We start from the raw sequence: 21,685 nt of genomic DNA, 5'->3' as shown, positions 1-21,685 counted from the left end.
TAGTGCTTTTCTGTTGATGAAATTCATTTTGGGGGGGTAGGAAATAACTCTATATTTTGAAATAAAATAACTACTGTTGTCTATGTCTCTATACAGTAACAGAAGTTCAAGTGGGGAGATGGGCAGGTCTTTTGCTGTTATGGGGAATGCTTAGCATCCTAATTCCTTTTCCTCTATGGGAAAGTGGGAAATGGTGAGAAGCAGGATTCACCTTTTACTATAGAAGGAAGCCAAACCAGATGGATCTTTCCCTGACTCCTGGCTGCTAGAGGACAGTCACATGATCTAGCCTCAGCAAATCAGACATCCCCACATAGGACTTAATTTAGACACAGGGATAGTTTAGAATTTAGTGCAGCAGTGGCACCTAGGCTCCTGGCCATTGCTGCAGTGGTGTTCAACAGCCAGAGTGCAGCAGGGCCAGAGTTAGGAACATTCCAACCAGACTATCCCTGCAGCATGACCTCAGCTGTGTTCCGGCTGTCCAGCCTCCTTCAGATCCTGCCTGTTTTCAAAACCTGATTATCCAGACTTCTGGCCAATTCTGTTTGCCACCCATTAGCCTTCTACTAAAAGCTAGAGTCCACTTCTGTTGTGTACAATTCAGAACTCTGGCACAGAAAGTGACATCCCCTAGTATACACCAGAATTACCCTGGAAGTCAGAGACCTGGGATCTTGTCCAGGGAGCATCTAGATAACTAGACAAAGGGGTCTTTATCTCCTTCCCCACAGAGGGCTTGACTGCATAATTGCTAAGTTTCCCTTACTGTTCAAAGTCTATGATTCTACATGAAGTGCTGGTCAGTGAAGACCCAAAGCTACTTGGGTTTCTGCATCCTTAGTGATAGGGAAGGAGTGTCTGGAAAAAGATGTCATTGTGTGAAGCCCACAGATAGATCTGGTCTAAATCAAATAATCAGGGACACCTGGGTGGCTCAGGAGTTGAGCATCTGCCTTTGGCTCAGGATGTGATCCTGGAGTCCCGGGATTGAGTCCCACATCATGTTTCCTGCATGGAGCCTGCTTCTCCCTCTGCCTGTATCTCTGCATCTCTCTGTGTGTATCTCATGAATAAATAAATAAAATCTTTAAAAAAGGGATCCCTGGGTGGCGCAGCGGTTTAGCGCCTGCCTTTGGCCCAGGGCACGATCCGGGAGACCCGGGATCGAATCCCACATCAGGCTCCCGGTGCATGGAGCCTGCTTCTCCCTCTGCCTATGTCTCTCTCTCTCTCTCTCTCTCTCTCTCTATCATAAATAAATTAAAAAAAAATTTAAAAAAAAATTAATAAAATCTTTTAAAAAAATCAAAGAATGTCTCAAGCCACTTTATGTGTGCATAGGTCCCCAAAGGGGTGAATGTATGTGATAAACACTGCTTTTGGCATGTTACAGCCAAGAACATCTATGGTTCATTTAATAGTGTCCACAAGTGTCTGCTATATGAGTGGTCCCATTGGAGACAAAGACAATCAGAGATCAGACAGTCAGAGTGACTGGCACTTTTATGTATGTGTAATATAAATAATTTTGTAGCCATGAAAACAAGTCTGGGGAATGGGAAATGTGGTCGTAACATGCATAGGTCATGGATTTTTAGGGGGAGAGTAAAGGCCATTTGTCATGAAGCGCTTCCCATTGTCACACTATAACAGATGCAGGAAAAAACCCACTGGAAACACAATGAGTCAGGAAAACTTTTGCAGTTTAATGATAAACCAATTTATTTGGAGAGTAGTTCCAAATAGTTTTTACAGGAGAGGGAGGCTAGTGCAGATTGAAAGAGGTTTAAGAGCTACAAATGCAATGGTAGATCCTTGTTTAAATCCTAATTCAAACAAAACAACTGTAAGAAGTTGTTTTTGAGACAATTGGGAAAAATTAAACATGGGCTAAGTATTAGATAACATTAAGGAATTACTGACAATTATCTTCAGGTATTAATGGTCAGGGTCATTTGCTTTGTTTTGTTGAGTCCTTAATCCATCAGCGATAGATACTCAATTCACAGGTGAGATTAAAGAATGCTTAATTTGCTTTAAAATACTCTGGCATAGCAATCCTCCAAGTGTGGTCTGTGCCAGGTTACAAATTGTGAGCTGTTGGTCTGTGCTAAGTGCAGGTATTGACAGTAAGTGTTTAGAAACTGCTCTGTCATGGCATCCAAGGAGGGATTAGTGTCCCACTGGCCAGGGTAGAGCCCAGTCTGGGTGTCGTCGTATTGCACAGTGAGCTGCCCGTGCCATGAGTGTGAGCTCTGTCCCGGAGTGGGCCGTGGCAAACTGGACATGAAACAAAAAGGGCCTTCCCCGTTGATAACCTAAGAACACTCTAGCACACACACAGAGGGGGTGGGGGAGGTGGATAAAAAAGGGCAGGAAGCTGGCCGCTGTTGAAGGCAGGTGATGGACACATAGCACAGTTCTCTGTACGCTCGTGACAGTTTGAAAATCTACATCATTTGGTTTACTAAAAAGTTAAGAAGAAAATCTAGTCTGTCAAGGGAGATATTTTAAATACGTAGGTTTTCAATATATTTCATCTACTTAAGTCTACACATAGAGCATATATGTAATATGTGCGTGTTTCAAATAAACCAGTGTAGAAATGACTGAATCACACATGGTGCACATAGGGATTATATGTGATGGTTCAGATAAAACTTTATTTTCCAGAAGAAGTTGTGGGTAAACAAACAGAAAGTAATTTGCCGGATCACGAGCTTGGTGAGCTTTTATTATATAATAAATTCCTATTATGTAATAAACTCCTTGAAGCCACGGCTCCTATGAGGTACCACTTCTATGTCTCCACAGGACCCAACGCTGGGTACCGCAGAGTAAATGGTGCCTAATAAATACTGGCTGATAGGCGAAACTCAGGAAATGAATTGCTCTGAACCGTAGTTTAATTCTCCATGCAGTAACACCACACCGCTCAATCAATTTCAAAATCAGTTTCCCGAATCCACCCTCGTGGAGGTTTGTCACAGAATGTCTGAGCCTGAGGGGGACTTGGAGCTTTGCTAATGGCCTCATTTTGCAGATGGAAACGAGGCCTGGAGGAGTTAGATGAGCCTCACTGGACATCCTGCTTGTTAATGGCAGCATTGTTGCCTCTGCCGCCTACAGTTGGACTCCTCCTTCTGCCATGATGTTTCTCAGAAGGGACAAAGCCACCTACTTCCCCCTACTCCTTACTCCTGGTTTAAAATTATATGGTTTCAGTTGCAGGAAGAGGAAAGAGTTGTCAGGCTGGCTCTACCAGGAGACTGAACAGAAGATGGGACTACAGAACAAGCTCATGTCATGATCAGTATTTACCCAGGACTGGTCTGTGCCCACCCTGGCTAAGATAAGCTCCCTAGCCTTTGGGAACTTTCCATCTCTTTGCCGAAAGAAGATTTACACATGTTAATAGCTACAGGGAGGCCCTAAGATTACAGCATGAGTGATGGGGAGAGTCACGGGGGCTAGAGAAGGAATGGAATGGTTTGGAGGCCATGGAGCTTGGGTATAAGGTCTGAGGACTGAGAAGAGGGAAGAACACTCAGGTTAGAGTGGGCCTGGGTCTGTGCTTCACCTTGCAGTGTTAAGGATCTTGGGGAGTTTCTGTGGGGGGTGGGATGGGATCCAGTACTGACTAGATTTAGGAAGACCAATATGGCAGCAATAGTGTGTGGGAATAGCTGGAAACAGGAACCTTGAGAGGGCCTTAAGGAGATAAAAGCTTGGAGCAGGTGATAGCAGTAGGAAGAGAAAGAAGAAGCAGAAGTTAAGAATTTCAATTTTTAAGCAACCACACACACACCTACCAAAAAAACTTCGAAAACCAACACTGCCTACCAAGTGCTATTCTAAATACCATACAAATCCGAACTCATTTGAGCATCCTGAATTAGGTACAATTGCTATTTGTTTTACAGATGAGGAAACTGAGGCATAGTAAGTTCAAGTAACATGCCCAAGGACGCATGCTAATAAATGATAGAGTCAAGATTCATATCCAGGCAGGGGGGTTCCTAGGTCTCAGCTCTTAATGACCACTACGGGCTATTGTGGACTGTTTAGAAGTAAAAGTCATGATGAGTCCAAATTTCTTCAAGCCTGGGTGACTTAGCAAATGTTAATGCCATTGATGAATGACATACATCAAATGGGGGTATTATTAGCCTGTGGGAAAGAGGATACATTTGACTTCTTATACATTTTGTTTAAGGTGACAAGGACACATCTGAGTAGAATGTCCCATGGAAAATTAGAACTACAGGACGAGCCTGGTAAAGACATGGTTGCCAATTTTTTTTTCAACCCTTGAAAAATGTTGTGCCATTTTCCTCTGGCCTCTATGATTTTGAATGAGAAATTTGCTGTCATTTGAATTGGTACTTGTGTAGAACTAAGGCATGCATCATTTCCTCTGGTTGCTCTTAAGATTTTTTTTTTCTGGGATCCCTGGGTGGCTCAGCAGTTTGGCGCCTGCCTTTGGCCCAGGGCATGATCCTGGAGTCCCAGAATCGAGTCCCGCATTGGGCTCCCTGTATGGAGCCTGCTTCTCCCTCTGCCTCTCTTTCTGTGTCTCTCATAAATAAATAAATAAATAAAATCTTTTAAAAAAAAGTTTTTTTTTTCCTTAAGTTTCCAGAAGTTTAATTATGCTGTGTTTTGATGAGGATTTCTTTAAATTTATCCTAGTTCAGGTTCACATAGCTCTTGAAACTGTAGGTTTTGTCTTTCACCAAATGAAAGTTTTCAGTCATTATTTCCTTGAGTATTTGTTTAGCACCACAATCCTTCTCATCTCCTTCTGGGATTCTGATATCCATGTTAATATCTTTTGTTACTGTTCCACAGATTCCTTTTCTTCCCCCAGTCTCTTTTCTCTTGTTTGTTAGATTGAATAAATTTGATTGAACTGTTCTCAATTCAGTGATGCCATCTTTTGTCATCTGTACTCTACCATTGAGCCCATCCAATGAGGTTTTTTTTTTTTTTTTAAATTTTGGTTGTTGTGCTTTTCAGTTCTATAATTTCCACTTGGTTCTTTTTTGTAACTGCTATTTCTTTGATGAGGTTTTATATTTTTTCATATGTTTCAAGGGATTTCATAATTACTTGCTGAAACCATTTTATGGTAACTGCTTTAAAATCTCTGCCAGATAGTTCTAACATCTGATTCATCTCACTATTGGTGTCAGTTGACTATCTTTTCTCACTCATGTTGTGATTTTCCAGGTTCTTGGTATGACAAGTTACTTTTTTTTTTTCACTGTATCCTGGACATTTTGCAAATTATGTTAGGATACTCTTAATCTTATATAAATCTTCTATTTTAGTAGGCAGCCACTCTGTTTAAGTTTTGGGGTTGTTTTTTAAGGTTTACTTTTGTAGTCTATAGTTTCAATGACAGTTTTTTGAGCCCTTGCAATGCTGTTCTGTTCTACTTTGTTCTGGTTTTGCGTAAGCTCCCACTGGATCCCTGCATGTGGTGTGCCTACATGGATATCATCGGGCAGATGTAGGGGAATGCCCTAGGTCACCATTGGCCATTGCATGGGCTGGGAGACACTGGGCCTGCTGGCACTGCTAGTGCAGATGTATGTATATCATGCATTTTTTATTCTAGCATTTTTATTATTTTATCTTTTTTACTTTTCATTTTTAATCCATCTCAAATTCATTTTGATATCAAGACTGAGGTGAAGAATTTAGCCTTTCTTACTCTCGTCCCCTAGTTGGGGAGCCAATTATTCTAAAACCATCTGCTAAAAATTCTACCTTCTTACAAATCTGAAATGCTACCTTCATCAAACTCTCAACTTATATGTGCATTTATATCTATAAATATGAACTCTATAAATATGCTGAACTCTTTTTCTTTGGTCTACTTTTGTTGTTGCTTTAGTTACTGTAGAGTTAAAAATGTTTTCATATTCGACAAGGCTAGTCCCTTCTCTTTAATTTGCTGGTGATTCACATATGTTTTGCTTTCTAAAAGGATTTGCAACATGTCTGCAGATAAAGACAGGCAAAGGAAGATGTAGCTTGACCTGATGGAAGTTTCTTGCAGTGTTCCAGGAGAGAGATGGTGGGATACTATAATGTAGGATAATCTATCTGATTGTCTTCCAAATTTCCATCATTTTCTGGTATAATGCCTGTATAATTTTTAACATATCTATATGTTGTCTGCACTATTACTTTTTTGCAAATTCAATTTACTTTTTTTTAAAAAGGGTATTTATTTTTTTTTTAGAGAGAGAGTGCGAGTGGGGGTGGGGGGTGGTGGGGGAGAAGGTAAGGAAGAGAGAATCTCAAGCAGATTCTGCTGAGCCCAGAGCCTTACACAGCGCTTGATCTCCCAACCCCTGTGAAATGATGACCTGAGCCAAAATCAAGAGTCAGATTAAGCAACTGAGCCACTCAGGCGCCCCTAATTCAATTCGCTTTTAAATTTTAAGTATTTATATTGGTCTTATCCTACATGCTATCTGTAAAAGCACAGATTCAATGCAGTAGTTATATATATTTCTAACATGTTAAATATTATAGCTAACAATGAAAATAAACATTGTCCACGTAGTACCTACAGCATACTGCCAGCAGTTTGAGAAACAAATGGTCTGAGCAAACAATTCTCATCTGTTCTCCAGATGAAAATCCTCACTCAGAAGCGAGCCACCTGGGTTAGCTGGTGATCTCTGTTGCTTGAGCTGGATGCTGGGTGCACAAGTGGGTTCAGTTTGTGAAAATCATTAAGATGTTCACTTAGAAACTCTTTTCTGTGTGATTAGGATAATTCAGCAAAAGGTTTGAAAAGTATCTCCATATTGTTTGTGCTAATTACTGGTAATAAGGTCTATGGCATGTACTCTTACACAGGTCATGCAAAGAAATGACTAATGAAGTGAGTAGCAGTCACACAAATGTAAAACATTGGTAGCAGTTTCTCTTCAGAGTTCTGATGTTCCTGCAAGCAAATATACCCTCACACAGATCTCTGGAAAGGGCCACAGAGGATATTGTAGGCCAATCAGAATGTTCACGGGATGATAAGACCTCGGTGAAGCGATCTGTAGAGCAGAAATAGATGACAATGCCAAAGGCCAGAGTCTTAATACCCTTATCTCTTAGTCTTTATTAAAGGTAAACAGAGATAAATGGAAAAATGCCATCCTACCCTCACGAAGATCAAATTAGAGAGTGAGATTGCAGGGAATCAAATATCTTGTACTGACCTGTCACAAGCACTTACTCAGATACCAGCAAACACACAGCACACTCTTTTTTCTTTTTCCTTTTTTTTTTTTTATACCCTAAGGTGATTCTGGCTTTTAGATTTCTGAATTCTCCCACTTCAGAGTCTACCTCTTGCTGAGCACCCTCAGCACCCATAATAATAAAGGTCACAAAAATTACTGATACTAAAATCTCACTGCCAAACCAAAGCTGCTGTTTTCCTGCATGGAGATTCAAGTGGCTTCCATCTTCTGTCCTGTAAGAACAGAAGAAAATAACCCAGTTTCCCTCTGTTGGTGGCCATGGAAACTAATCTCCAATATTTCTTTCAGCGCCTGAATAATAGCAAAAAGTACAGCATCCTTCAGAGGCATCCATTAATTTGTTTCATGCTAAAAAACAATAAAACTACCGACCTTAAAATTCAACCTGCACGTTTTCAACAAGTCCTGCGGGTTTCGAGTATTTGGGGGCCAGAGGACTAGGAGAAGCCCCTGGGGAGAGAGTCACAAGATTGTTCATCAGAGAAAAACCTGGAGGCTTGTTTCCTCAAGTATCTCTCAAAGACTTACTCATTTCCTATTTCCTACCATTTAGGAAAAAAAGCACTGCCTTCCAGAGGTGCTTCTGCACTTCAGTGTGAAATACTGTTCTTTCTCTGATAGTCTCAGAACTGGAAGCCTTACTTACTATGTAATTCCTGATTTTTAAAAGTCTCCTCTCTCCACCCGAGAGTCCCCAAGAGCCCTGCCTGAGAGGGCTCACTCACTCTTAATGTACACTCTGAGGATGATCTAGTGCAAAATCTGCTTTCTGGCAAACTTATGGAGCCTTAGGCCAATCAAATTTCACCTAAAGTTTCTCAAAATCTAACTGCACAGGGTTGCCAACTTCTCTTGTTCCCCCAAATGATATAACGCTTTCCATCAGTGTAATTTAGTCCCAGGGCTGTCAAGGCTAGGATTAGTAGGAGCCCTCCTATTACAGCTTCAGAGAGCTTGGTGCCAGGTGATGTCATTCTACCACCTGAGTCTCAAACTGGGGTTCAGGACACGGCCGTGGAGCAAAGCATCTGCCAGGGCAAGCCAGTGCCAGCTATTTATTTATTTATTTAAAAAAATTTTTTTTATTGGAGTTCAATTTGCCAACATATAGCATAACACCCAGTGCTCATCCCATCAAGTGCCCCCCTCAGTGCCCGTCACCCAGTCACCCTCACCCCCCGCCCACCTCCCTTTCCACCACCCCTTGTTCGTTTCCCAGCTATTTAAAGCCACTGCCCGGCCAAGCAAGGACAGGACAGAGGTGAGGGGCCACCTGTTCAGAGGGTGACAGAGGGTGCTGGCAGCAGGCAGGAAGAAGGCAAAAATGATAGGAAGGAGCCCACTTGGGCAAAGGATCCTCTTTCTCTTCCTCCAGGCCTGCCAAGGCTGTGTCTCCTCAGCCTAGCATGGCATGATTGAGCCTACAGACTTTGGGCGGTGGCGCATATTTGTTTTCTTCACACCTTTCACATTTGCAATCTGGTGGAGACAAAGAGGCTTTCTTTCTTCTTCTTCTTTTTTTTTTATAATTTGCAAATTTTAGCTTTTATTTTAAAGGGTCCAAATGTTCCTTCCACACCCTGCTGTGATTATAAAACAGGGAATTCTGGCTTTGGAGAGGCAAGGGTATGATTAACATGTGATGCATTTTAAACCGTATTTAAATCTTTAGATTATTTTGGGAAATACATTCCCAATCACATGGTCTCAGTTTTACAACTTGGTATGACTCTTCTACTTGGTTTGGCACAGAGCTTTAAATCCTTCAAAAAGCTCATCTAATGAGAAAGCCTGTTCTCATAGATTGGGTTGTCCCAAGAAGTAGACTCTGAGTCAAGGATTCAGGTACAAGAACTTTATTAAGGAAAGGCTTCCAGGAGACACCAGTAGGTGAGCAGAAGAAGGAGGACAGGGAGACAGAAGAGGCTGAGCCAGGTGTGATATCGTGGGAAGTCTCAGTCTTGGCCTGATCCAGAGGGGAGCTCTGGAGAGTAAATTATGCCTCAGAGCACCTCCTTCCTTCCTTGGGGCAAGGAAGCTGTGCTTTTGGGCTCCCCAGCCAGTCAGTGGCCTGAAGTCAAAGGGACGGGTAGGGTGGGGTGGGAGGTAGTGTGGACATAGGATCTATAAAGTCCACAAACGCTACTGGCCCAACTGGCTCCCAGGGGGCTGGACACACAGGGCTGGCTGGAGAGGCCCTAGGGGATATGAGTGGTGCACCCATAGCATCGGCCACAGGGCATCCTCCACACTTCCTGCTCTTACCACGGGGGGGGGGGGGGGGGGGGGGGGGGGGGGGGGGGCTACTTAGAGGTCTTTCATCACGTTCTGCTGCAAGAGGAAATGAATGATGTCTTTTGAAAGTCCCGGGGTGGGCTTTTCGTCCTCCACAAGCACACTTCCTTCTCCCACTGGGTAGAAGTGGGCGTCCTTGGAATGCCTCTGTAAGACTGAGCAGCCATCCTGGCTGAAGATGACCCTGGCCATCTGAAAACTGCGAAGGGCATACTTTTGGCTCTCCTGGCCCTTCAGTTCGTTGATTTTCTGAGACAGGCACTGGCAGACCGATGTGGAGAGTGGGTTTCTAGCAGCTGGGTGTGGATCGTCAAACATTTCATAGAATCTATCCAGGGATTTCCGAAGCCCGTCATCCTCTGCCTTGGTCTCCATTTGGCCCTGCACAGAAGGGTTAAGCCAGAAGTTCTCAGAGGTCCCGGAATCATGCTGTTCAGTATTGAGGTTACTGGTGTCTGTAAGACAAAACACATTCCAGTACTTGGACACATATTCAAAAAAGCCAAAAGCAGGTGATGTCTCTTCTATTCACCACACTGACTGTTCTTAGGTGACTGGTAATGGTCAGAATTAGCTGATTTCAGAACTGATTCCCACCATGCTGGGGTTATGCGACTTGTTAGCTCAAAACAAAAACATCTTATTTGTAAGTTTCAGGAGTTTCATCTATGGTCTTTGCATGAAAGTTCAGGGTAGCTGTGTATCTGGATGGGGGAAAAAATCATATTTATTTTCTCTAACCTCAACTGGAAATTAAGCATTTTCTTTCATAATAAATTTAATCAACAAACCTATTAGTAGTGGTACCTATGACTTTGTTACCAATAGCTCACAGCTATTTTCATATCACATGATAGTCTGCAAAAGATGTTTTAAAATATCATTTATGCTTATCATTATGCTATGGACTAAAGTGTGGCCCTCCAAAATTCACAAGTGATAGCCCCAATCCCTAACATGACTGTATTTGGAAATAGGGTTTTTAGGAGGTTATTAGGGTTGTAAGAGTGGGAGCCATTCTGATAGGAGTGGTGGCTTTATAAAAAGAGGACAAGATCTTTCTTTCTCTCTGTCTGTCCATGTGCAGGAACTGGGGAAGGGCCACGAGAGGACACAATGAGAAGGTGGCCTTCTCTAAGTCAGCCCTCCCCAGAACCCAACCATACAGGCACTGTGATCTCAGACTTCTGGTCTCCAGAATGCTGAGAAAATACATTTCTGTTGTGTAGGCCACCCAGTCTATGGTATTTTGTTATGGCGACCCAAGGAGACTAATACACAGCGCTTTGAAATTACCACAGTTATTAGTTCTGATACTAGATCTTATTATTTAAGTATTAATTTACAAAACATATTTTAGAGACTCTTAACCATAGGGAACAAACTAAGGGTTGCTGGAGGGGAGGTGGTGGGGTGATGGGGTAACTGGGTGACGGGCATTTAAGGAGGGCACTTGATGGAATGAGCACTGGGTGTTAAATACAAGTGATGAATCACTAAATTCTACCCCTGCAACTAATAATATATATTAACCAACTTGAATTTAAATAAAATCTTAAAAAAGTAAAGTTTAAAAGAATATATTCATTATAATATCATGCATTTGTTCTTTAACTATTTTAATAACTACATTTCAGTACTTTTTTCCTTGGCAATCCTACATATTTTCATTTTTGCATTTAAAAACATTATTCTGAGAAAAGGTTGGTAGGCTTCAGCATATACTAACAGGATCCATGGCACAAGTGTAGTAAAGACCCCTTAATGTAGACAGTGCTGGGCATTTACACCGTTCAGACACTGTCTTTCTCTATTCCCTATAGTAATCCTATAGACTATTTATCTCTAATTAAAATCTCCACCTTTGTGTTTTTAAAGGAGTAGCAAATAAACTGAGCGATTTAATAATAGACAATATGAAGCCAGAATTGATCTCACTTCTGTACCTCTCTGGGAACTCTAATTCTTAATACAGGAATCTCTTAGCTCTTCTGAAACAAAGGACTTTCCTATCAATGTGTTCTAGAAAAGATTCCACACCAAGAATCTAAAGAATTCCCTAGACACCAACCAGTTTTATTCTTTAAAATTTTATGCTTTAAATCAAAATATATTTTCCTCTTCTGCTCTGATGTAAGCTTTAATAAATTACTAGCTTTAATTCCACACACACACCCTCCACTAACTCAATTAGTAGCTATAATAAAAAATATTTGTACTTGCTAATGATGAAGAAAGTTGTATGATACGGTGGGTGGTTTTAGAAAAGGAGAAGGGATCTGGAGTTTTGACTCTAATTTTGCTACCAGCTAGATATCATACTACATTGCTGAGCTTTTAGTTTCCCCATCTACAAGAGTTTTAGTAAATGGTCTGTCTTCTAGAATTTCTCTGGTAAAACAAGGAACAGAGAAGTCGATAATCCAAAGCATCCAAGAAGGATGTGGACACATGTAGTATGAGACACAGGTAGCCCCACACATGGACAGACATCCACTGGTCCACCATTCAAGTAGCCCAACAACCCAGAGCACTTAGCCACCTTAAAGAATGGCTGATTCCAGGGTGGTTATAGGAAAGTACATGATGGGACTGGTATATCTTATTGTTCTAGAATGCTCAAATTGTGATAGGGGCTTGTCAAGGGGGAATAGAGGCCAGCTGGAAACGGATCATCTGGCCACATCTGGAACAAATAGAGCATCAAAATAAATAATGATAGTAACTGATGATAGCCCATTTATGAAAATATAAAACAACAAATCCATAAAATAATTGAAAATTGGCTGAGGAACAGGCTATTTATAGTCTCAGAGTACTTCCCCATAAAATACTTATTAGTTACAAATGGAAAAAGAATAGCTTCATGGTGGAGAAATCTGGCACATGTCACCTTAATCAAGTGACCTAAGTGATGGGACTAATTGAAATCCTGTTGCCACCTGACCAGATGCAACAAGAAGACCCTGCACAAATTCTCTGGTAGTCCTGCCAAAGGTACATCACCCGACCCTGATTATGAGGAAGCAGCAGACAAAACCAAATTGAGGGACATTTTGCAAAATGACTAGCCTGTCCTCTTCAGAAGTACCAAGGTCATGAGAACCAAGGTAAGAGTGAACAAGACTGCTCTACGCTGAAGAACACTAAAGAGACAGAACTAAACACAGCACATGATTTTCAACTGGATCTTTTTGCTATAAAGAACATTCCTGGGGGGCACCTGGGTGGCTCTGTGGTTGACCATCTGCCTTTGGCTCAGGTCGTGACCCCAGGCTCCCTGCAGAAAGCCTGCTTCTCCCTCTGCCTATGTCTCTGCCTCTTCCTGTGTCTCTCATGAATAAATTAGTCTTAAAAAAAAAAAGGGGGCATTCCTGGGATTGCCTGAATGGGGTCTGGAGATTAGATGGTAATAATGTACCCATTTAAATGTTCGGATTTTGAGAGTTCCATTGGGTTGTGTAGCCGAATGTCCTCGTTTATAGGAAAATCAGAAGTGGTGGGCATCAGGCTGGCAGCTTACTCTCAAATAATCATGGAGAAAGAAGTTCTTTGTATTGTACTTGTAAGTTTTCTATGAGTTTGAGATTCTTTCAAAAAAATAATTAAAACAAACTTCTGGAGGAATAATTGTTAAAACTTCCTTTGGTGACCTACTTTAATATTAACAGAAACAAAAAAAGCCCTAGCCCAGGGCTTGGCAAACAGTCTTTGTGGCTATTATAGAGCCAAGGGAAAAAGGGGCAGGCAAGAGGTCCCACAATGGCAGGATGAGATGTCACTTCCCACCCTCCCCAAAGATGAGCTGGCCCCAGAGACATAAGGCAGGAAGTCAGGGGCTGAGAAGGGTCAATGGGAAGAGTGGAAGAGAGAAAGATCCTCAGCAGTAACAGAGAACGCTGGGGAGTTCCTGAAACTGCCACCCAAGGCAGCCATCCACACAGAACCCTCTAAGTAGCACAGCATGTACTTAGTAAGGAACTGGTCAATAACTTTGATTTGAACCTAATGAGCCTAAAACCTGAGCATGTCTCCTCTGTTTTTCATGAAAATATCAGGCAGATTGCAACTCATCTTCAAAGAAACACTCCTGCCCCTTTCCAGAAGAGCAATGACAACATGGGTTATTTACTACAGATCAGTTCTTTTGAACACTGTCTCCAGCTCATTTCAGTCTTTGAATTTCTTTTAAAACTCACTTTATTACCAACAACAAAGCCATCCCTCTGATCGTATGGCTGTTGCAGCCTTTCTGATTATCTGGGATTTCTTTGCCAGCAAATAGAGCTAATTGCTTTCCTTTTCCTGTCCTACATGTGGACAGAATGGCCATCTTTGATGATTCAGTCAGCTCCTGCAGGGGTACATCCTCACAGCTATGTTCAAATGGCACCTTATTCTTGTATTAATATAGTCCAGACTCATAGGGCTCTCACTTGGGACAGTAATGTCTACTCTAGGGAGAGTCTGGGGATGTTTCTGTGTCAGTGATTGGAAAGTGCTACTTGTATTTAGTGAGTGAGGTCAAGGGCGTAAACATCCTATAATGCATAGGACAATCCCATACAACAAAGAATCATCCTCCCCCAAATGCCAATGATGCCTCTTACCCCTGGGAGGAACAGTGGCTCAAAGGGTGGATTCTGGAAAGAGTAGGAGGTAAATGCTGAGTCCCACTGCATTGTAATATATTGAGTTGCCTTGGACTTCCAAGACACCTTTGCTATTGATCCCTGCACAATGCCTGCCTGCCTTCCTTCCTTCCTTCCTTCTTTCTTTCTTTTTTTTTTTTAAGATTTTATTTATTCATTTGACAGAGATAAAGAAGACAAGCAGAAAGAGGGAGAAACAGGCTCCCAGCTGAGCAGGTAGCCCAATGTGGGGCTCGATCCCTGTACCCCGGGTTCATGATCTGAGCCAAAGGCAGCCACTCAACCAACTGAGCTACCCAGACACCCCCACAATGCCTTTCTTCTGGCACCTATTGATACCATGCATTCCTCCCTTCTCAGACCTTGAGACCATTTCATTGTTCTTAGCAAGGGCCCCAGTCCCAATGATTTTGGCAATATCTAAATTGAGGGGAATTTCCCTTTTTATTCCAATTTGCTTCCATCATGAATAGAATTTCTTTAGGAATTGACAAGAAGTGAGGAGGATGGCCATGCTTTTGCATGCATTGTTTCAGGGTCACCTATCTACCAGAGCAATTGTTTGTTAAATTTTCTTTTAACCAGAGAGAAAACAGCTAACATACAGATGTTTGAGATTCTTACAAATCTGAAAGTATTTTTCTGTTTTTAGGAGTGATAGATGGTAGTTTGTTCAGTAATCCAGGCAATCAATTTGCATGGAGGATTTGAGATTAATAGTTGCATTCCGAAAGAGGCCATTAGCCTTTAGAAACCCAAATGTTTAATGGGAGTTTCCTCTAAAGAATCTTTCATGGCCACTTCTGGGGTTGATGAACGCGTAGTAGGATTTTATCACCATGGAACATTTTAGCTTTCAACTTTTACCACGTTTTTCCTAAAAGGATTTGATATTTAGAATCCCGTCTCCCTCCTGCATCAGTCTCAATAGCTGCCTACTCTGCTTTAGTTGTTCAGACTCTGTTTTACTGGCAACTGCTAGTTGGGAGGATCTGTGGTTTCCAGGCTGCATAGAGCTGAAAGAAATCAAAGACTTAATAAGAATAGAGAATTATCAGATTTAAGGAGAGAAAGAACTTGTGGCTGATACGGTCATCTTTTATGGTGCTCAAAGGGAACGTTACCCCTTTTGCAGGCCAGTGCCCGGTACATTCCTAAGTGTGGCCCTGCTGCCTTGGTTTATCTGTTGGGGGCCCCTTGGGTTCTGTGTGCCTCTAAGAACGTCATGGGTGTAAAAGAACAAAGTGGGGGGGGGGGGGATGTCCTGATCAACAGTCCCTGAGGAGCATACTTTGGATGCACTGACTCCTCTCCTTTATGACAGCTATCAGACTTCAAAGGCCCCATATGATCTCTACATGGTGACATTATCTTTTTTTTTTTTTTACAGTAGGGTCTATTGCCCATGGATCTGGAGCCCTGATCTGCAGTCTGCACCTCCCTGTCCAGATCTGCTTTTCCTTCCTACCCTCTTCTGTTCCTCTCACTCCTGCCATCCCACTCCATACCCTGCAGAGGAAAAGAGGAGTGATCAGGTTCACTGGATGAACAGGATTAAGTCCTAACTCCAGCCCCACGGGCCGCATGAAAGTCTGACTGGAGCAACACCCCTGCATCATTGCCTCCAGAAATCCGGCTTCTTTTCTGATCCCTGCAAGCTCCCTCTTCAGAACCTCTGCACCTGCTGTTCCTCTGCGTGGAACATGCTTTCTCCACACATCTGTGCAATCGTTTTGGTCACCTCCTCAGGTCCCAATGGGGCAGCCACTACCTCCACACTGCTTCGTGACAGGGCAGAGGGCAAAGAGCATGGGGGAGCAGGCAGTGACCGGGAAAGCCCTGTCACTTCTGTTCACATGTCATTGGCCAATGTTCATTCCTAGCACCAAGCCTGATTTCAAAGGAACGTGGATGAACACTTCTCCTGTAGGGGGAGGTAGAGAGCACTGGTGACCAACAATTCAGTCTTCCATACCTTACGGGAGCTCGCTATTTAAAATCACATTGCAAAATAAATAAATAAATAAATAAAATCACATTGCCCTCACTCCTCCAGGCCCTGGCTGTCCCCATATCCCTTATCTGCCATATATTTCTATATAAACATAGTAGCATCTAATAATGTATGATTTGTTTGCTCATGGAATTTGTTTCTCTTGATACCTGCCGCACCCCCATGGCCTAGAGCAGGGCTAGCACAAGGTAGATATTTAAAACGTTTCATGTTTTGATTTACTTGATGAATTTCATTCTCAAATAAAGATGTAAACCCACATGATTACTAGGGTGAGCAGTACTCACTACGGTGACTAGGTTTACCCAGGACAATCCCAGTTTATGCCTGTTGTCTCAATTAATTGTTAATAGCACCTTCTTTCACTCTCAAAAGGGCCCTGGATCACACGACTCATTACATGTATACATGTCTCATGACACAGCCATCACATTTAAGCCCCTGTCCTACATCCCTATGTCTTGTGGGGGGGAGGGGCAAGTTTTGGTGCCAGAGATAATTCCAGGCTGTGGGCTAAATAATTTGGTGTGTACACACTTTTTCCCCCCCTAAATTTCCTACTGTCCTCCAAGACAATCCTCCTTTCCTTACTCTTTGTGCTCACAGCAGTCTTTTCTCCTATCTGCCAGCTGTCCAAGAACTATTTGGTTTCTGCTCTGCAAAGAAAGGGCCTCAATTCACTATACCAACTTACTCTGATTCCTCTTTCTGGTTTCATGTGGTTTTCCACCACTGTGTAATAACCCCCACATTGGGGGCACCTGGGTGGCTCAGTGGTTTAGCGCCTGCCTTCGGCCCAGGGCGCAATCCTGGAGTCCTAGGATCGAGTCCCACATCGGGCTTCCCTGCATGGAGCCTGCTTCTCCCGCTGCCTGTGTCTCTGCCTCTCTCTCTTTCTGTCTCTCATGAATAAATAAATAAAATCTTCAAAAAAGAAAAAAAAAATAACACCAGCATTAGCGTTCTAAGATACATTACTCTCTGTCTCTTTAATAACATAAAATTAATGACAAAAAAAATCGATAAGCTTACTGCCTTCTTTTGCCTGATAGCAACCCTGCCATCTGCAACTTGTACATTTTAGAATTTGCAACTATTCCTTTAAAGGACAAAACCCACAGACTGACAGAGGGGTGGTGGCAGGATGTGGACAGCAAGATATTTAATCCAAATTAACACTTCAAAGGATGGATGGTCTGGTCAGGTGCTTTTGAAACCTCAGTCGGAGCCTGTACTTGTTTACATCTGAAAGCTAATCCTGATGAATCACCCAGAGGAGAGGTGGCATATGCTGTCACCCTTCATCCTAATTGTGAACATAAGCAACGGGCAGAAGCTAGGGTCCTCTAAAAGGCAACTGCTAAGAAAGAAAATGAGGGCTGGAAAAACCCAAAAATATGTGTGATGAGTGAAGAGCCCTAAAATTAAGTGCCCAGGGAAATTAATAAGGCTCATCTCTGCCATCTCATTTGTAAACGATCTCACTTTTACCTTGGCATTTTATATTTTCTTAAGCAATTAAAGTATTCTGAAAATTACAGAGAACTAGAATATCCAAGTTCACACCACTCCAAAATGACAACTGCCATACTGTCATATTTGCTTCAAGACTTTTTTCTTATTAAAGAAATAAACATTTTAGGGATGGGTGAAACAGGTGATGGGGATTAAGCAGTGCACTTGTCTTGATTAGCACTGGGTGTTGTTAAAGTGTTGAATCACTATATTATACACCTGAAATTAATATAACACTGTGTTAACTACACTGAAATTAAAATAAAAATAAAACAACAAAAAAGGAAATATTTTAATCAAAGTTGCCCACTTCCACATGGAAATTCATTCCTTCCAGGTCATTTTTATTTATTTTTTACTATTTGTTTTTTAAAGATTTTATTTTTAAGTAATTTCTATACCCAGCATGGGACTGGAACTCACAACTCAGAGATCTAAGTGTCACAGGCTCTACTTACAGAGCCAGCCAAGCACACTTTCCAGCTCATTTTTATACTTTGCATATATTATAGTGTTGCTTTGTGTGATGGTCATTTTATTTTCCATATACAAAGTTTTGTTTTTTTCCCCTCCACTTTATGAAGTTTTACTTCCAGCCATTGTTGATAATACATGTGAATCTGCTTTATAGTATTCTAATATAAGAACATACGGCATTATTTTTCATCCATTTCATTCTCTTGCTGATGGACATGGAGGTTGTGTCTAATTCTTCCCATCACAAACAAGGCCTCAGTGAAGCCCCAGTACCCACTTCCTGGTGGACTTGCAGACTTTCTCTGGACCAGTAGCAGAAGGGCTGAGTCGAAAGGATTGTGCGTTTTCGATTTCACCGGAACCTGCCAAATCGCTCTCCAAAGTGGCCGTGGCACTCCCACCAGCTGGACCTCGGTTTCCCTATTTCTCTGTAACTTTGCTAAACTCTGATCTCGTCGGGCATTTCCAATCCTATCTCCTTACTCGGGGTCACATTTCCCTCCACACTCAAAATGGGTGAACTGCTGCTCTTCTGATACTTAGCGGCCACATGGATTTCCTGTACTGTGAAAAATTCACATTCTTTACCATTCTTCTACTGGGCTTTGTCTCTTTTCTATCTTCTTTTTAATGGCATGCAAGATGAATCACAGAGAAAAACAGTATCTTTGTGACTTTTCTCCACTTGATCTCATGACTAGAATATCCCAGTCTGAGGCTGGGCAAAAGAGCTCCGGGTTTGTTTTTGTTTTAATGGCAAATCTTCTCAAGGAAGACAACCTTCACAGTGTCAGTTTATGGCTTCCAAAAAGTGACGCTGTGTCTCTGCTCCATTTAGTAAAAGAGTCACGCACTAAGCCAGATCCAGGGGCAAGGAAACCAGCCGGCTTACCAGAGCCACATTTTCCAGGCAAGAAAATTGAGACAAAGACCGAGTCTCCAGAATCACCTCACGAGAGGGTTGGTGAAGGGACCACAGAAAAGTCTAATCTGCTTATTAACTTTCTTAACTAAAGTGATCTTCCTATGGCTAACATCTAACATATGCCATAATTAGGACCAATGATAGCTTTCCATACTGGCTGTGGAAAAGCCAGGCAGGAGGGTTCTCCCTAGATGATTCTGGTAATACAAGTTTAGGAATCACAGGCCCAGATCCTAAAAATGCTTAACAATTCTCTTCTTTAGTAGTAGATGAAGGTTTAGCCTGAGGCTCGACTTAAAACAGCTTCGTTTTGCATTTTGTTAAGTAAAAGCCAAATTAAAGGATCAGAACCTGACCCCTTTACAGCTAGAAAAGCCAGGGGGAATGATCTGATTCAACTCTCTTGCACTTTCAGGACCAGACTAGAGACTAGCTAGAGCTGGACCAAGACCTTGGATCCCCTGACCCTGTCCAGGTTTTGGGGCACAGCTCATGGGTGCTTTGGCACCTCAAGCCCTGAGACGGTACTAAGTGGCAAGGCTGTCAGACCAGGGTACCGGAGACAGTATCTCCCTCAGGAGCCATTGGGAATGAGGAGCTTTCCTGCAACACTTAAAGCAATCATTTAAAAATGTCCCCCTCCAGGCGTCTCCGGGATCGAATCCCATGTCGGGCTCCCTGCAATGAGCCTGCTTCTCCCTCTGCCTGTGTCTCTGCCCACCCCCCCTCTCTGTCTCTCATGAATAAATAAATAAAATATTTTTTAAAAAAGTCCCCCTCCGCTGACAAATGTTTTTTTTCAATCTCATTTTACATGGGATGTTTCAGCAGATTTATTTCATATCATGGCCTAGATAGTAAGGCACAATCATGAGCAGAAAAGAAAATCAAATGATTCCGGATCTAGGTTGCTATGGCGACACTGCTATTTTGAATACGATTGTTTACTTCAGCAGAATTAAGTTCAGTGTGAGCAGCTAATTAAGATGAGGCTTGAAGCTTTAACCTTAACCTTCACTGTAAGAAAAGAAAAAAGAATAAGCATTTTAAAAATGATGCTTGAAGTGTTGCTGGAGATGTATTTAGCAGAGGGATCATCACCCTTTGCTGGGGAAGCAGAAAACTGATTATTTTTTCCTTGAAGAGGAATGGGGGCCTACTCACCATCTGTCCAATTCCACAAGTCAATATTTCCTAATTTTAAGATATAAAGAGGAACAGAACAGAATTCTTATCAAAACAGAGCCAATTTCACTGTTGACATCAGCAGACTTTCTGAGACCAGCAGACAAGGAAAATCTGATGTTTTCCTCTATGCAGTAGGCAAAAGGATTTTTGTTAGATGCATATTTGTGTAAACAGACTTCATTCCACATCAAATCAACTTTAAGTATATCTGTGAAGTAACAGGTTGAATTGTAAACAAATACACCAGAATGCAAATGTATAGCTGAGTGCTTCCCCTGCAAAGTGATCACCCTGGGAGGCCAAGCTCTTATTTTCAAAATGCTGACATTGCTGAGAACATGCTGGAGCCTCTTAGGAAGTGTCTCCACTCCCCCTGGAAGCTTCTTCTGAATGTCCTCATGGGTGGCAAATCTCCATCCTCAGAGGACAGAATTACCATTTTGGAAATTGTCAAAAGGCATTAAGAATAAAATCTGAGAAATAATGTAGGTGATCAAGCAAAAATAAATTGCTTTTCTTACATTACACACAGTGGTTCTGAAAGCAGTTCTTACAAAGGAATTCCAAAACCATTTCTGCATGATGGCAGGTAGCACGGTATTATATACTTTCAGATGTGTTACTTTAAAGGGCAGAACGAATGTGAATTTAAGTTCTAGCTTCTGTAAAACAGCTCATAGTCATAGGTCAGAAATCTGAATATTTCTATCCTGATAGATGAAAGGCTTGTGAGCATGGACTGGGTTTAGAAGGCTTGAGTTTTGAGTGCCAGCACGGCCACTTATTGGCTATGTGACCTTGGGCAAGTTACTTGGCATCTCTGAATCTTCACGTTCTCATCTATAAAATGAGGATGATAATAATAATGATCCATACCCCAAAGGACAGTTGTAAGAATGAAATGATTTATTAGCATAAAGCCTAGCACACAGTTCACACCCAATAAATAAAAGCTACTCTGTAATTACTATCACGGTGACAAGAGCAACACCAGCAGCAGTGATATAAATATTAAGGTATTGGTCATTTAACACCAGAGATTTTAAAAGTGAATTGTAAATGCTCTTGTATATCTACATGCAGTGATAGACACATATCACAAAGGAAGTCCAGATGAACAAGTGTTCATTCTCCCAACTGGAAGAAATGTCACCTTTACCAACAGCTAGTGCCCCACCCTGGCCTCAGTGTTGATGGGATAAATCAAGGCAAACATCACCCATCTCACCATTAGGACTGACTACAGAGAGGTCCCCAGTGCATGCTCTGCAGAACAAACATGATCCCAGTGTGGGTGGAAACAGCAGGTTCCTCAGCATGTGGGAGTGTCAAACAC

At 42.0% G+C, this 21,685-nt stretch overlaps 1 protein-coding gene across 7 annotated transcripts in view; it reads right to left on the bottom strand.

Moving 5' to 3' along the window:
- Positions 1-9,123: 9,123 nt before the first annotated feature.
- Positions 9,124-21,685, bottom strand: part of SHLD1 (shieldin complex subunit 1) — an 82,396-nt gene continuing 69,834 nt past the window's right edge. For all 7 annotated transcript variants that reach the window (XM_026012260.2, XM_072736344.1, XM_072736348.1 and 4 more), the window contains one exon: positions 9,124-10,033. In XM_026012260.2, the coding sequence (XP_025868045.2) occupies positions 9,591-10,033 (443 nt within the window). In that variant the 3' untranslated portion in view covers positions 9,124-9,590. The remainder of the gene's footprint in view (positions 10,034-21,685) is intronic.

This window comes from Vulpes vulpes, chromosome 14, assembly GCF_048418805.1.
Source record: "Vulpes vulpes isolate BD-2025 chromosome 14, VulVul3, whole genome shotgun sequence".
Lineage (NCBI taxonomy): Eukaryota > Metazoa > Chordata > Mammalia > Carnivora > Canidae > Vulpes > Vulpes vulpes.
Note: the sequence above shows the minus strand (reverse complement) of the source record. Positions and strands in the feature narration are given on the sequence as shown.